Genomic DNA, 13,891 nt, shown 5'->3' with positions numbered 1-13,891 from the left:
TTCAGGGATATCATTTTTAACATGTGGGGTAATAGCTACTTGATCCAATGAGATCTCTGACTGACTGCTATTCTTGGATCAAGAAGGATTCCCCCCCCCCCCCCCCCCCCCAGTTTGTAGTAAAAGTGGAAGTGCTTCAGATTGGGAATTTTGCCTTCTTTTGTATTAACAGCAAAAACGGATGTGAAAAAGGCTGAACTTGATGGACACGTGTCTCTTTTCAGCTTATGTAACTATGTAACTGCTGCTCTACCTAACTTGCCTGCTAAATTGCACACAGAGCAATTTCAGCAAACTAAGGCATAATTAAAAGCCAATATGGTTGTTGTACAACATAGAACAAGCATGGCTTTAAGGTACATCCTCAGAAGGAGCAGAACAACCAGTCACGTGATGCGTTGCCATTTGTAGTGTTTTACGGTTTGGCCACTACTGTATGTGTTCATCAGATTCATTTTTCATTATCCATTACTTAGTAAGTCCAATGTGACAGGTGAATTTCCCCCATGAGGCCTTGCTGAACTCAACAGAACTCAAAAGTACAGTGACTTTCCGGTAGTAATATTTTTTTAAACAGAGCTTGGTAGTAAAGGGGTTAAACAAACTAGTCAAAAATGTCCAGTGAACAATAATTAATTTGGTGATATTTGGCAGTAAGTCAATTTGTGTAATTTTAATTTTTCTTATTTGAAGGTAAACGCATTTTACTTTTATAACGTGAGTATGTGATGAGTGCTTAATTGACCTATATCACTGCTCACCCTTCAGGTGTCCTGTGTGAAACATATCAATGTCGCCATTCCTCCAGTGTCAGCATGTCTTCGGAATATTGATGTGTATTCCTATCGCTATAGCACCCTGTTAGTTATTTTTTGCTACCTCTCTCCTTGTCAGAGGGCCAAACCAGTTTTATCACCCTTTTCTCCCTCACAGCCCCGGTATCCGTGCTGCCATCCAACCGCCATGGCAAAGATCATCAAGATTGATGATCTCAGCCAATCCAAGGCTTTCAGAGTGACAGCCACTAGAGGTATTTACACCCTGCCTTGTAAACATTGTAATTCCTGTAGAGCAGACACCCAGACCACTTTGTTGAAGTCACCATACATTAATACAGAAAACTTGCAGAGTTAATCATTAAAACATGAATTTTAGAAAATTCAACCAGGAAACATAACCCTCTAAGCCAATACTGGGAAACGTTTCAACTCATTTATGGTTCCAGCTTATTATGAATTTGAGTTGCTCCCGGTTAGTACTTATGATTATTGCATTTCATACTTGCTGCCATTAGATCTCTGTGTCTTATTCTGCTGGGAGGAGTAAATTCATCAGTTAATAAAAGTTTCACTGAGCTACACCATGCTGGCCCTGTGTGCCATGAGCCTCACTTAAAGTAGAGGCCTTTACACCGATCAAATATTTTGGCCTATAATGTGCAATTCTCCGACAAATTCCCAGCAATTCATGATTTAGTGAATAACACTGTTAGTCTACAAAGGAAATACAGGACAAACAGCAGGGCTCGAGTCCTGCAGGAACGTTGTTCCTGCACTTTTTTTACAGCAGCAACGCCGTTGCCGTTGCTCCTGCAGGCACTCAGAGGGTGGCAAAAAATACCACCCCCAAATGCCCCCCCCCCTCCCCTGTGTTCTGAGGGCCACCTGATGGACCCCCACGGCGGACACCTGTCTCCCTGTCAGACGCGGCGCTGGAGCTGTGTTCTCTCTGATCTGCTCCCTTGCGCGCTGTTTGCTGATGCCGGAATATGACGTCATATTCCGGCTCCAGGCATCAGTAGATAGCCTGCGCGGCGAGAGGGAGCAGAGAGAGCACAGCTTACTCACCACATCTGACAGGGAGACAGGCGCCCGCCGCACTGAAGCCCCACTGGACAGGTCCACGCCAGCTTTCCAGGTAGGGAGGCTGGGTGGACATTTTTAAATTTTAAAAAATAATATTTTGTGGGTGTATGTGTGTGTGTGTGTGTGTGAGTGTATGTGTCTGTGAGTGTATGTGTGTGTCTGTGAGTGTGTGTGTGTGTGTCTGTGAGTGTATGTATGTGTGTGTCTGTGAGTGTGTGTGTGTGTTTGAGTATGTGTGTGTCTGTGAGTGTGTGTGTGTGTGTCTGTCAGTGTATGTGTGTGTCTGAGTGTGTGTGCACCTGTCACTGTGTGTGTGCACGCCTGTATATATATATATATATATATATATATATATACACGAGTGTATAATATTATTTTTTGGGGGTGGGAGGTGTTGGATCTTGGGTGAGTTCCCACACTTTATTCCCCAGGACTTGACCCCTGACATACAGATGCAATATGTTACAAATGGTGGTTAATATAGGAGAGCTGGCAACCAGCATACAGGGGTTGTGGGTTTCAGCCACACTCCATTCTCAGTACACTGTGGGTAGTAAAGCAGCAGTACTAGCCCAGCATTGTATGAATCTGTGAGAAGAAAGAAAGTTAGTTGCGCACTATTCCATGGTGCCTGTGTACTGTGTATGTGCACAGACATCCTGTCTGTCTGCCTCTCGTGCTTACCGTGCGTCTCAGGAAGTCAAAGTCACGTGACCCTAAACCTCTGACTTTACCAAACATGTGGAGAGTGGGAGAGGCAGACAGACAGGATGTCTGTGCACATACACAGTGTAAATGTACCACGCTGCCGCCCACTAGACACCAAAGAGGTCCTGTTGATGTCATGTGGGTCCTGGGGTAAGTGCAAGGCATGTCATCTGGATGCCTCAGCAAGTTGCTAGTGATGCAATCAGGGTGCCAGGCCAGGCTAGGTTGTTGGGAGCAGAGGGATGGCACAGAGGGGGCCATTGTTCATGCAGTGCCCCTCTTATGCCCCGCTCCCAATTGAAATTGAAGTTGGGAGCACTAAGACAATGAACTCCCCACATAGTACACTCCCACACACAGAGTACACATTTGCATAAACACACAGTGCACCCCTTACATCCATCATCTCTTCACCCACATACACACTTCATCCCCACATGTATCCCCCCCCCCCCATACACACACATACTTCACCCCATTACACACTAAATCTCTTTTATAGATATATGACACACACACACTGACAGACACACATTTTCTCACACACTCACAAATTGCTATTTTTATCAATCAGGGTCCCAAGTTGTTGGGTTATTTCTATTTAAATCTACCCAGCTTCCCTACCTTTGGGAGGGCTGAGTGGATCTTTCCCTGGCATCCAGTGGGTCTTCTCTCTAATCTTCAGCATCACACAGGCCCCAGCATCACTACAGAGAGTGTGCAGGGGAGCAGAGAGAAACTGCAGGAAGGTTACTGCTATCTTGCTTGCCGCCTCCATGCTCCTCGCAGCGGCAAGCTTCAAAGCTCCCCGCGGTGGCCGGCTTTAATGTTTCCTGCATGGCTTAGCAAAGGGCTGACAAATCCAAGGTGCCAGGGCGAAATGGAAATCTACAGACGTGTAAGTGATTTTGGTGGCAGTCCACTTAAGAATCTATAGGGCTCCCAGTGCCAGGGCTGCCACCACAACCACTTACACATCTATAGGGCTATAGATATAATAGACGTGGGATACAGCTGTTAAACCTAAAATATAATATAAAAAGAACATAGTATAATACAGTTGATGGATATGTAATAATCCCTGCTAAAGGTTGCACTCACAGGATTTTGGAGTTAAATGCGCTCTAATTGTGCCTCCCCTGGTATTTGGGGGGCTAATATCTCCACATCTATAGGGCTCCCAGTGCCCGGACTGCCACCACAACCACTTACACATCTGTAGGGCTCCCAGTGCCAGGATTGCCACCATAACCACTTACACATCCATTGGGCTCCCAGTGCCGGGACTGCCACCACAACCACTTACACATCTATAGGGCTCCCTATGACAGAAATTAGCTTATTGGTCAAGATTCCTATCATCATTCACGTAATTTTCCCTCCCTCTCTCTTGTTTTGCCACTTTTCAGAAATCCGAAGCACTTCGGCAATTCAGACCAATGTCATTTGGTTCTGTTCGGCAATTCCGAACTACCGAATTTTGGAACTTCGGACATTTGTAAGCATCCGAATGTCCAAATTACATGAAATTCGTCCGAATGTACATTTGGAACGAAACGAATTGCACATGTCTAGTTCTTACCCACCAGGCCAAACAGTGGCAGCCCTGCCCTGGTAGCTAACAGCTTTGTATGTAATGTATTAGAGTCTGTACATTGTTGTATAATATAGTATGCCATAGTTTAAGGTTGATGTATGCACGCTCTCATTTCAACACTTATCATATAAAATGAATAATTGGTACTAAATTCAATGAGAAGCACTGGTTGTCAGAGTTTATTAACCACTTCACTACCAAAAATGTTTCTAAACACTTATATTTTTAAAATCGATGCAGTCTGATATTCTGTTTACAAAGCTTGTGTATTTAAAGGGAGAAGCTCCATCTTTTGTCAAGTTTTGTCATTAAGCAATTTACCATAAGATGTAGTCACTACATTGTTCTATCTTTTGAATACGGTAGAATTTCAGTGAAACCAATGCAGACAACGTGAACATTTCATAATGATGTAAACTTTATTAAATACTCATAAGCGAGCAATCAGCTTCAATCCTTAAGAGTTCATTCACTTAACAGTGAATTATAGTAAAATTTACAAATGAATTGCAAAATTCCAGCTAAAACCGCCAAGCTCTAACTAGAAGTGAGATGGAGAATGTTTGATGCTCGGGTACGTTGGTGTAAATTTTACAGCTGGTTCTCAATTTGCAACATTTTACTGTTTAGTGAATAAAGAGGACCTTAAGACGTGAGCAATGCATTTGCAGCAGTTAGCGGCCAGATGTCATATAACAGTGAGATCAGCATGATGGAGTATGTGATAGGATATATACATAGATATAATGTAAGGATTCATTTAAGTAAGGAAAGAAAATACAATCTTGATTCATTGTGAGTGACAACCCTTTTTCTAGGTTCTAGCAGAATAATATCACAAGAGTGAAAATAGAAGCAGTACTGGCAGTTAAATTTTGCTAGTACTATAGGTATCAGTCTGCAGCTATGCATCCTAACATGTTATTATGTGTCCCCTCTATCTATGTAGTCTTGCCGAACATGTTGGGGCTCCATAACAAAAGAATAATAACCCAGATGGCTTCCTGTCGCCTAGTATATGATGTTAGGCAATCTCGTATTCATGTGATGACACTGATCTAATAGACAGAACCTAGCAGTGGAATGGTTTGTTGGCGGCGAGTGAATAATTTATTCCTGTTTTTCTCATTCAGGTCCGCGCAAGTGCGATTGCTCAAGATGCAGACCAAAATTATGACTATGCCAGCAACAGTGTGGTTCTACACCTGGAACCTGGAGATGAAGTATATATAAAGCTCGATGGGGGAAAGGCACACGGTGGAAATAATAATAAATACAGCACATTTTCTGGATTTATCATCTATGCTGATTGAGGATACCTCGCCGAAGGAACTGATTTTTTTTTTCTTTAACAGCCCTTTGACACGGATTAAAATGGGGCTGCAGGCTGCAAATCAATAGTGCCCTAAGATACGGACAGTGGGACAACGGCTGGATTCCAACGCTACCTGATTCACAGCTGTAAACCTCAGAAACATTATTATTCAAATATATACATAATATATATATATATATATGTTGTACGAGTTACACAGATATGTCATCCCTGACCACCAAAGCGAACATTATTTGTTTGTGCCTGTGTGAATGAAATCCTATTAAATAACAGATTTTGTAAAGAAAACAAAACAAAACGAAAAAAAAAGTCGAAACAAACAAAAAAAGTTACTGAAACATTCCCTACATATATGATATTAATATAATATAACCTTGCTGCTTTACCCATGTGTCAGCTTTGAACTTTATCAGCTATCTGCCTATAAACCTTGGAGTTTGTAACTGATCTGCCGAAGTAGAATTCTGGGCGACAGAAAGCAGACCCATAATGAACCGTGTGCATTCTATAGAAGGTGTGACAAACAGAGATATAATATGTAGCATTAGAGTGACTTGGAGGAAGGGATGCTGGCTCACAACTGCAGATAGTAAATGTATCACGCTTAACCCTTTCAGTGTTGGATGGATACGCAACAGCTCGAAATGCGTTACTTACTGTCCGTCACTGAAAGACGCTAAGAGATGTGCTGACAATTCATGGTAAAATCATTATATAAAAAAAAAACTGTAAAATAGCTAAATAACGTTAAAAAAAAATGAAAATACATACAAAAGTGCTATAGATATAAAAAAAAATATTAAAATATAAAGTTTATATTTAATATTTGAAAAAGCAAACTTTATTTATTTTATATGTTTCTTACTTTTGCTTATTTACTATTTGTATTCGGAATCACTGGAGTGTATTATAGGAAGAGTGGAAAGTGTTACATCAAGCTGATGTTGTCATAATTATCTCTTTACGTTCATAAAACGAAATCTTTTTTTATAATGATTTTAAAAGGGCAATGTCAGTCATTTGATTAACACAAACTAAAATGAAATTTGCACAGAAGGTGAGAGTTACATAAAGTCTATGAGAGGGTTTTAGTTTTCAGTTCCACCTTGGCATACTGGTCTAGATTTATCAAGAAGTGTTTGGTCTTGCACGCATATCACAAGAGTACTCTGTAGTTAAACTTCCCACTCGCTGTAGTCTAGCTACGTCAAAGGAACTCCTTCAAACTTTGCCTTGCTAAGCATCACGGGATTTGTTCACCAATTAGTCTTCAAGGGACACACAAGACGAAGACAAATCTGTGTTTTTTTATTCAAAACAAAAAACTGCCAAAGATTACCGTAGTAAACATAAGATACATAAAATAGTTTTTAGTATTAGCTGGATCCAATTTAAATATGGTGCAATATATTATTAACTTATTCACGTGCAATCACGTGCAGAGAAATAGCCTCCCTTCTTACCGAGAATATTGACTAGTGAGCACAAGCCACTTTCAGCATGAATGAGGAGCAAAATGACCATTTTATTCACTTGTTAATCATGTTTTATTAAAACAAAAAATCTAACCCGTTTACTACTAAGCACATTTTGTTTTTTACTTTTTGGAAAGTACTGAAATATTAGCGTACAAGCCGAAACACAATATTAGTCATATACAATAAGTATTGCAAAAAAAATTAAAAACATCATCTATACCCTGCTTATTGACATTAGTATAGAACTTAAAATGTATTTGCAGCAATGCACTTTAATATAAATAATTAACAAAAAAACAAAAACAGAATGTAAAACCAATGACTGCGTAGGGACATAATGCCTGTAGAGTGAATACAGAGAGAGAAATGTATTGTGGTACACAGTTGTCTCTAGGATGCTATGTCATCGTACACATAATACGTTACTGAATGATATTGAGGAATCTCTTTCTCTCTCTCTCTCTCTCTCTCTCTCTCTCTCTCTCTTTCTCTCGCGCTCTCTCTCTCTCTCTCCCAACAGGACTGCTAAAACTAATTAACATAGTTTATAATTAAACTTGTTTACTGTATAAGAGGAGGGAAAGGGCATGCTATTTGCAGTCCCTTTGTAAGCACAGAATTAAGTTGTTATTTTTTAACCAAAAAAGAAGGCAACGTAGTATCAATTTTATTTTGCATATTACAACGCATATTTAAAATGCATATTGAAAGTATACGTGATTTTGATAATAACGGGGTTACCCCGTTCTTCCAATTCAAGACCAATGACCTATTTAAATCTAGCACACAAAATATAAGTCAAGACTTTTTTAAAATCCTTTCAATACACTTCGTTTCAAGCGTGTTCTTTAAAATTTAAAAACAAAACATGTTTAATTTTCATTATTTGTTTTTTTATTTTGTTTTGTTTTTTTGGTTCTACTGTGTATCTGAAAAGCAAATTATTTTGTTTCTGTGAAAAATAAGTATTAAAACATGCTTACAGCATGATTCCTTGCATTGGCTGATTGAATAACTGAAAGTTGCTTCAAAAAAATAAAAATCATATTTTAAAAATCACAGGGGAATAAAACTCAAGCCATGTATAACATGGGTTGATTCTAAAGTATTTATATTATAAAGTGACTGCTAACACAACACAGTAGTAGCTCTACAAGATGTGAGTAGCTTCAGATACTGAATCCTCTTTTATATGATTGTAACTTCTACAGTTTGAAATGTTTAGCACTATCATTGTCTTTTTTTTCTTTTCATGAATTTACATTATTTGGAAGTGATAAATGATCTACATATGATTTCTTTCTACATTGTTCTAAGTATATCTAATTGAAGGATTTTCCACTTCTGTAATATATATCGAGCATGTTGCTGGGTGCATTTTCTTTGTTTCGGTGTAAATTAGAGGGTGAGACAAATGAAGTATGTAGCAAGTATCTCTTACCGATTTTTTTTTTTTAATCTTTATATTACATACCATTTCATTTATGTCCAGGTTACACTTACAATATAGCACTAAAATGAAATATTTAACCATTTAAGTGTCGAATCAGCCGAAAGCGATGCAAAGCAAGACATCTGGCACTCTAAGGGTTAACAGTATGGTAGAAGTGTACTTGTTCCTGGTCTAAATCTTTTCACATCAAGAAGTCTCTACTACTGTTAACTGTGCAGCCATATTCAACGAAGGAAGGCTTCCCCAAACTCCGGCCCTCCAGATGTTGCTGAACTACAACTCCCATGATTCTCAGCCCATCTATTTCATTCATAGAATCATGGGAGTTGTAGTTCAGCAACATCTGGAGGGCCGGAGTTTGGGGAAGCCTGATGTAAGGGATAGGAATATAGGAGGATCAGTAGCCTGAGAAATATTCTGAGCTGTTGGCACATAAAACTAGGTGAGAAATATAATTCACAGGAAGCAAAGTCTAAAGAGAATTAAATTAATTTAATGGGAAACATGTAGAGATTTGTCTTTTAAAATTTCTACTGGACAATTACAATAAGTGTGCAATGGGTGAATGCTTTTATAAGAAAGTTCATTTCTAAACAAGACAACATCTGAAAGGCTATCAGCATGAATAAGGTGTTCAAGAATCCAAGAATTCATTAGCAACATGGCATATATGTCTTAACCCCATACCTGAGGTTTATGATGCTTTAAAAAAAACAACAAAAAAAACAATTCAGTAACAATGACTCAGAGAAACTCCTACCACTGGTGGTGCTACTTCCCTTTAGGTTGGCCTTGGGTTCTGTGTGGGTTTCAGATACTTCCTGGAATAAACATACTGCAGGAGACCACTACAGATGAACGTTTATGTTTTAACTTTTTTTCATATGTCTGTTTCTGCTCTACTTACTTAATTACACTGTAAAATGGTAATATGTAAATAGAAACAAAACAAATAAAAAAAAAAAAAAACAACGACGAAAATGTAAAAGACTGGTACCTAGACAATGCCAATGTGCGCATCTGACATCTGCAAAGCTTCCTGATAATATGAGTTGGATTCTAGTTGCCTATCAAATTCATAGCCATGTTTAGAATCTGCTAAATTTGTTGTAAAAGTATGACAAGGTTTTATTTGTAACAATCTGTTTATTGAGAGTTTCAGAAAGATAACAATGGCATTCATATAATTATTGGCACATTATAACCAGCAAGTTGGCAAATTGAGTCAGTTGCATCAGTACAGTAAATAAAATACATTACAAAACAGAAATGATTAAATAGACAAACAGTTCCTCACCCAGCACAATATAACATTTCTAATTTGCAGATAGTGTTCTTCAATGGGGTACGTGCCAAGGTTGAAAACTTCTACCAACCTGTTAACTCCGACTCCCGACTGCTGCCTGGGTCTTACACAACTGAAGAGAGCCCCAGTAGTAGAGACATTTAAACAGATATGTCATTACGTTCCATCATAGGAAATCACTGTTAAGGAATCCATTTATTTTAATTGTTTGATTTCTTTTCGGAGGGTAATAACTTGTGGTAGGGCCGGGACTAAGATATATTTCACAGATTATTAAAGATTTTACAGCTGAGAAAATAACACTCATCGCCTTACTCTTCCCTGTTGAGAACAAGGTTGGATATAACCCGAAAATCACGAATTCAGGTGCCGAAGCATGAGGCCCGATGATATCGAATAATGTTTGTGATAACAAGGTTTGAATAAAAAAAAAAAAATACAATTATAATTTAGACAAAATTGACATTTGGCAGTACATGTGTTGTTTGTTTCATGGATGTTTGTTTTGTTTTTAAAATAAAATATACCATTAACAAGCATATATGGTACTAAAACCTCAACCGATCCACAAATTTTGGGATAAGATTTAAATGTTTTGCCAAATTAATTGTGAATTTTAATTTTTCAGGATTTTTAGTATGATGCCAGTCAGTATTAAGACATCCTCACTACGTGCATCAAATATTTTCATGTAGGCACAGATCATTTGTGACCTGGAGAAGACATAGTAAGTGGATGAGGTCTTAAAATGTAACGTAAAATCCCATCATTATTTTAATTGTATTTATTAAAGTGTTCTGAAAGTGACCAACTAATTCAGCATTTTTATGTCGGAGAGGGTCAGCAAGATTGATAATCCATTACGTCACCAAAAAAAAAGAGCATATATTAAGAAATTACGGTTAAGGTATAATAGAAGCAACAGATGAAAAATAAACAGACATTTAATGAACTGAGTTAAAAATTAGATGTAAATGTGTTGTCAACACCTTAATAAATTTCCTCCAAAGTTTGTTTCTCCTCCTCCAATGCAATGTTTCTTGTCTGTGCTTGGATTTAACTGATATCAACTGCTAAATTTTATTGTACATTTAAAATAAAACAGAGCATCACACAAGAAAAGGTTAACACAAGTTATAGGTGATATGTAATATTTTATCTTACAGTGTATTGTCAGTTCCTCTTTCAGGTTTGAACAGAATGGCACTGAATACTGATATCACCTGGCCACCTACAAAATCTAACTTGGATGTGACTATAAAAAGAAAAACGAACAAGTAATGAAGTGGTGAAAATGTGCACTGTAACCATAAATCAATACATAAACCCCCATCTAATTATTTTCTTTTCGGTAGCCAGGGACTTGACATTCATGAGTCCAAATCGCCTTCAAATGGAGACAATTGGGTATAGCTTCCAAAATGGAAAATCTGTTTGTACTTTAAGTTGATTCAAGTAAAACGCTCATCCTTCTACCACCGAGCATCCTACATTTTACTGGATCATTAACTAATGCCTTTGGTAAATGAATGGATTTGTACTTTATTAAAAAGGCTTTATTTTCATACATGAAAACACACATCCATAATCCTTCAGACTCATTAAAGGCCAGCCACAGATCAGTACAGCGCTTTCATGAGCATGATATGGCTCTCCCGGACATAACAAAGAAATTTATCATAAAGGATAAACATTAGATATATTCTATGTAACCATGTTTTGACATAATCCTGTTTTTACACTGTATAATGCTTCATTATCACAAACTATCAGCCCTGTAGCCAAACAAGGACCAGCAGAATGAAATTTGTATGTTGGCACTGGCGCAAGTGTCTCATGGTGAGATTCTAAGAGTGTATTAAAGAAATGTTGCGCGATCGTATCAAGGGTCTGTGAACACTGTAAATACAATTGGGCAGTGACAGCGGATAAGAAGTACACAGCAGGATGAAACCAGTTATCAAATTATTAGAATGAACAATTTACATAAGGTATAAAAAGATTTATTAGACTATATGCTCGTAGACATGTTTTGTAGTAGAGTCCCTTTAGGTCTATTTGTATAAATTAACTCTATAATCAATTAGAATGTGAGAAAAAGTAAACATTGTTTAAAATGCTTCTAGAATTTTAATTATAATTAGCAACCCTACCCTGCCCCCCACAAAAAAAAAAACATGTTTAACCCTGAAAACATACAAGAGAGTTATAGTACATCCAGGTAACTACTTTATTTGCATACAAAAATTGAGTGTGTTCAGAAAATTAGATAAGGCAGGTTTTCAAGAGGATTCAACTTTTAGGGCTATTCAATGAAGTGTGAATCGATGGGCATTCAAAGTGATTTCAGAGAGTTTCACATTTTAGCCCAAAAATGTCCAACTGAAAACACAAATGAGGATTTTTCCAATTTGGCTAATTGTCCCTAAAATATTCTGCCAAATCATACTTTAGTATAGAATTCTGTGGTTTGTTTACTAAACTTTTAAATGTAGACAATTGATATATTAATGGCTAAAAGAAAGAATAAAATCTTCGAGCTGTGACTGAAAATTTCTCCGAATCAGCTATTTTTGCCTATAATTTGCCATTCAGTTTTCAATTCACGGCATATTATTATTATTATTATTATTATTAGTATTATTGCCATTTATATAGCGCCAACAGATTCCGTAGCGCTTTACAATATTATGAGAGGGGATTTAACTATAAATATCTGAGTTAACTTTTTTTTTCACAGAATATCCCACATATTTGCACAACCACCTCAATGCATATTAACAAAAAAGTAACAGAACAATACTATTATTAATAGGTGGTGGATGCAAACTGTAACTAAAAACACAAAGGATGTCCTACACGAAAAAGAAAAATAATATTTCAAAGGCAAAATCTAAACTTTTTGCCGGAAAGTAATTTAAATTGCCATGTTCCGTATCAAGCATTAATTAAAGAACAGCAGGATAATTACAAGCATCATCAATATTACAAGGAACATCAAATTGTTCCAGAGGGGAGTCATTTAATTGCAATCACTTTGCTTTTCTACAAGTTGTGCATTATTATTATTACTTGCTTCGATGTACCCTTGATCATAGCCGCCTGCAGGAATTGATTTAATCGTTTTTAAAGACGATTGTTTAAGTGTTTATCTCTAAAATAAAATATGAGTTTCGTTATTTGGTTAAAGATCAGTAAACTGCAAAGTCTAAACATTCTAAGATGAAATAGCTGTCGAGATTTACCCATATCATTATTTGTGCATCCTTATTTTTAGAACTGGATGGCTCTCTTATTTAAATGTCAGCCACCTTTTGGGATTTTCCAGTAATATCTTGTCGATGCTTTTTTGGGATATTCCTCTGAGCAACATCTTTGGAACGATGTTCAGCAGTATGTGTGAGTAACCATGACCGCCATATTTAGTCAGTCTGTTCTTGGTGTGGATGTCATGTGCGATAACAATTCTGTCTTCATAACCTTCATTAACTAAGAGACGGAGCCTGCAAAACAGAGCAATAATTAAGGTAAACCCTAATAACAAATACATTACAGAATAGATATGTAGACCTGATACAAAAAGAATGCCTTTTTTCTTAGAGCTTGCAATACTCATCCAAAGGAAAAGAAAACTCGTTGCCTGGGAGAGTTGGCAAGGGGAGCACTGGGGTAATTTCCCCCCAATCATCCAGAACAAGAATGTCAAACTTGCGGCCCACAATGAATATATTTGCTCGCAGTGCCAGAGGAGCGTTTGGCCTGCTTGAGCAGAGAAGAGCAGGGCTGGAACTGGAGGACGGGTGGCTCATCTTAAGGTAGGGGAAGAGGGGCTTTGGGGACCTTCCTGTGTAGTGTGTTAAATTGAGGAGGGAGTGCAGTGTATTACATAGGTGGGGTGGAGGGGGCAGTGTATTAATTTGGGGGAAGGGAGGGGGCAATGTATTAATTTGGGGGAGGCGGGGGGCCAGTGTATTAATTTGGGGAAAGTTGGGGGCCAGTGTATTAATTTGGGAAGGGAGGGGGGAAGTGTATTAATTTGAATGGAGGGGGCCAGCGTATTAATTTGAGGGAGGGAGGGGGCCAGTGTATTAAACTGGGGATGGGGACCAGTGTATTCATTTGGGGGAGGGAGTGTTGCAGTGTAATAG

At 38.0% G+C, this 13,891-nt stretch overlaps 2 protein-coding genes across 2 annotated transcripts in view; one reads left to right on the top strand and one right to left on the bottom strand.

Annotated features, from left to right (window-relative positions):
- Positions 1-6,329, top strand: part of C1QL3 (complement C1q like 3) — a 37,180-nt gene extending 30,851 nt beyond the window's left edge. The window contains exon 2 of the mRNA XM_063450773.1: positions 5,304-6,329. Coding sequence (XP_063306843.1) covers positions 5,304-5,483 — 180 coding nt within the window. The 3' untranslated portion in view covers positions 5,484-6,329. The remainder of the gene's footprint in view (positions 1-5,303) is intronic.
- A 6,116-nt stretch (positions 6,330-12,445) lies between these two features.
- The window catches only part of PTER (phosphotriesterase related), a 35,931-nt gene continuing 34,485 nt past the window's right edge, over positions 12,446-13,891 (bottom strand). Inside the window, exon 5 of the mRNA XM_063450772.1 lies at positions 12,446-13,246. Coding sequence (XP_063306842.1) covers positions 13,036-13,246 — 211 coding nt within the window. The 3' untranslated portion in view covers positions 12,446-13,035. The remainder of the gene's footprint in view (positions 13,247-13,891) is intronic.

The sequence above is a fragment of the Pelobates fuscus genome, chromosome 4 (assembly GCF_036172605.1).
Source record: "Pelobates fuscus isolate aPelFus1 chromosome 4, aPelFus1.pri, whole genome shotgun sequence".
NCBI classification, from domain to species: Eukaryota; Metazoa; Chordata; class Amphibia; order Anura; family Pelobatidae; genus Pelobates; species Pelobates fuscus.
The sequence above is the reverse complement of the archived record's forward strand: the minus strand, read 5'-3'. Positions and strand labels throughout refer to the sequence as shown.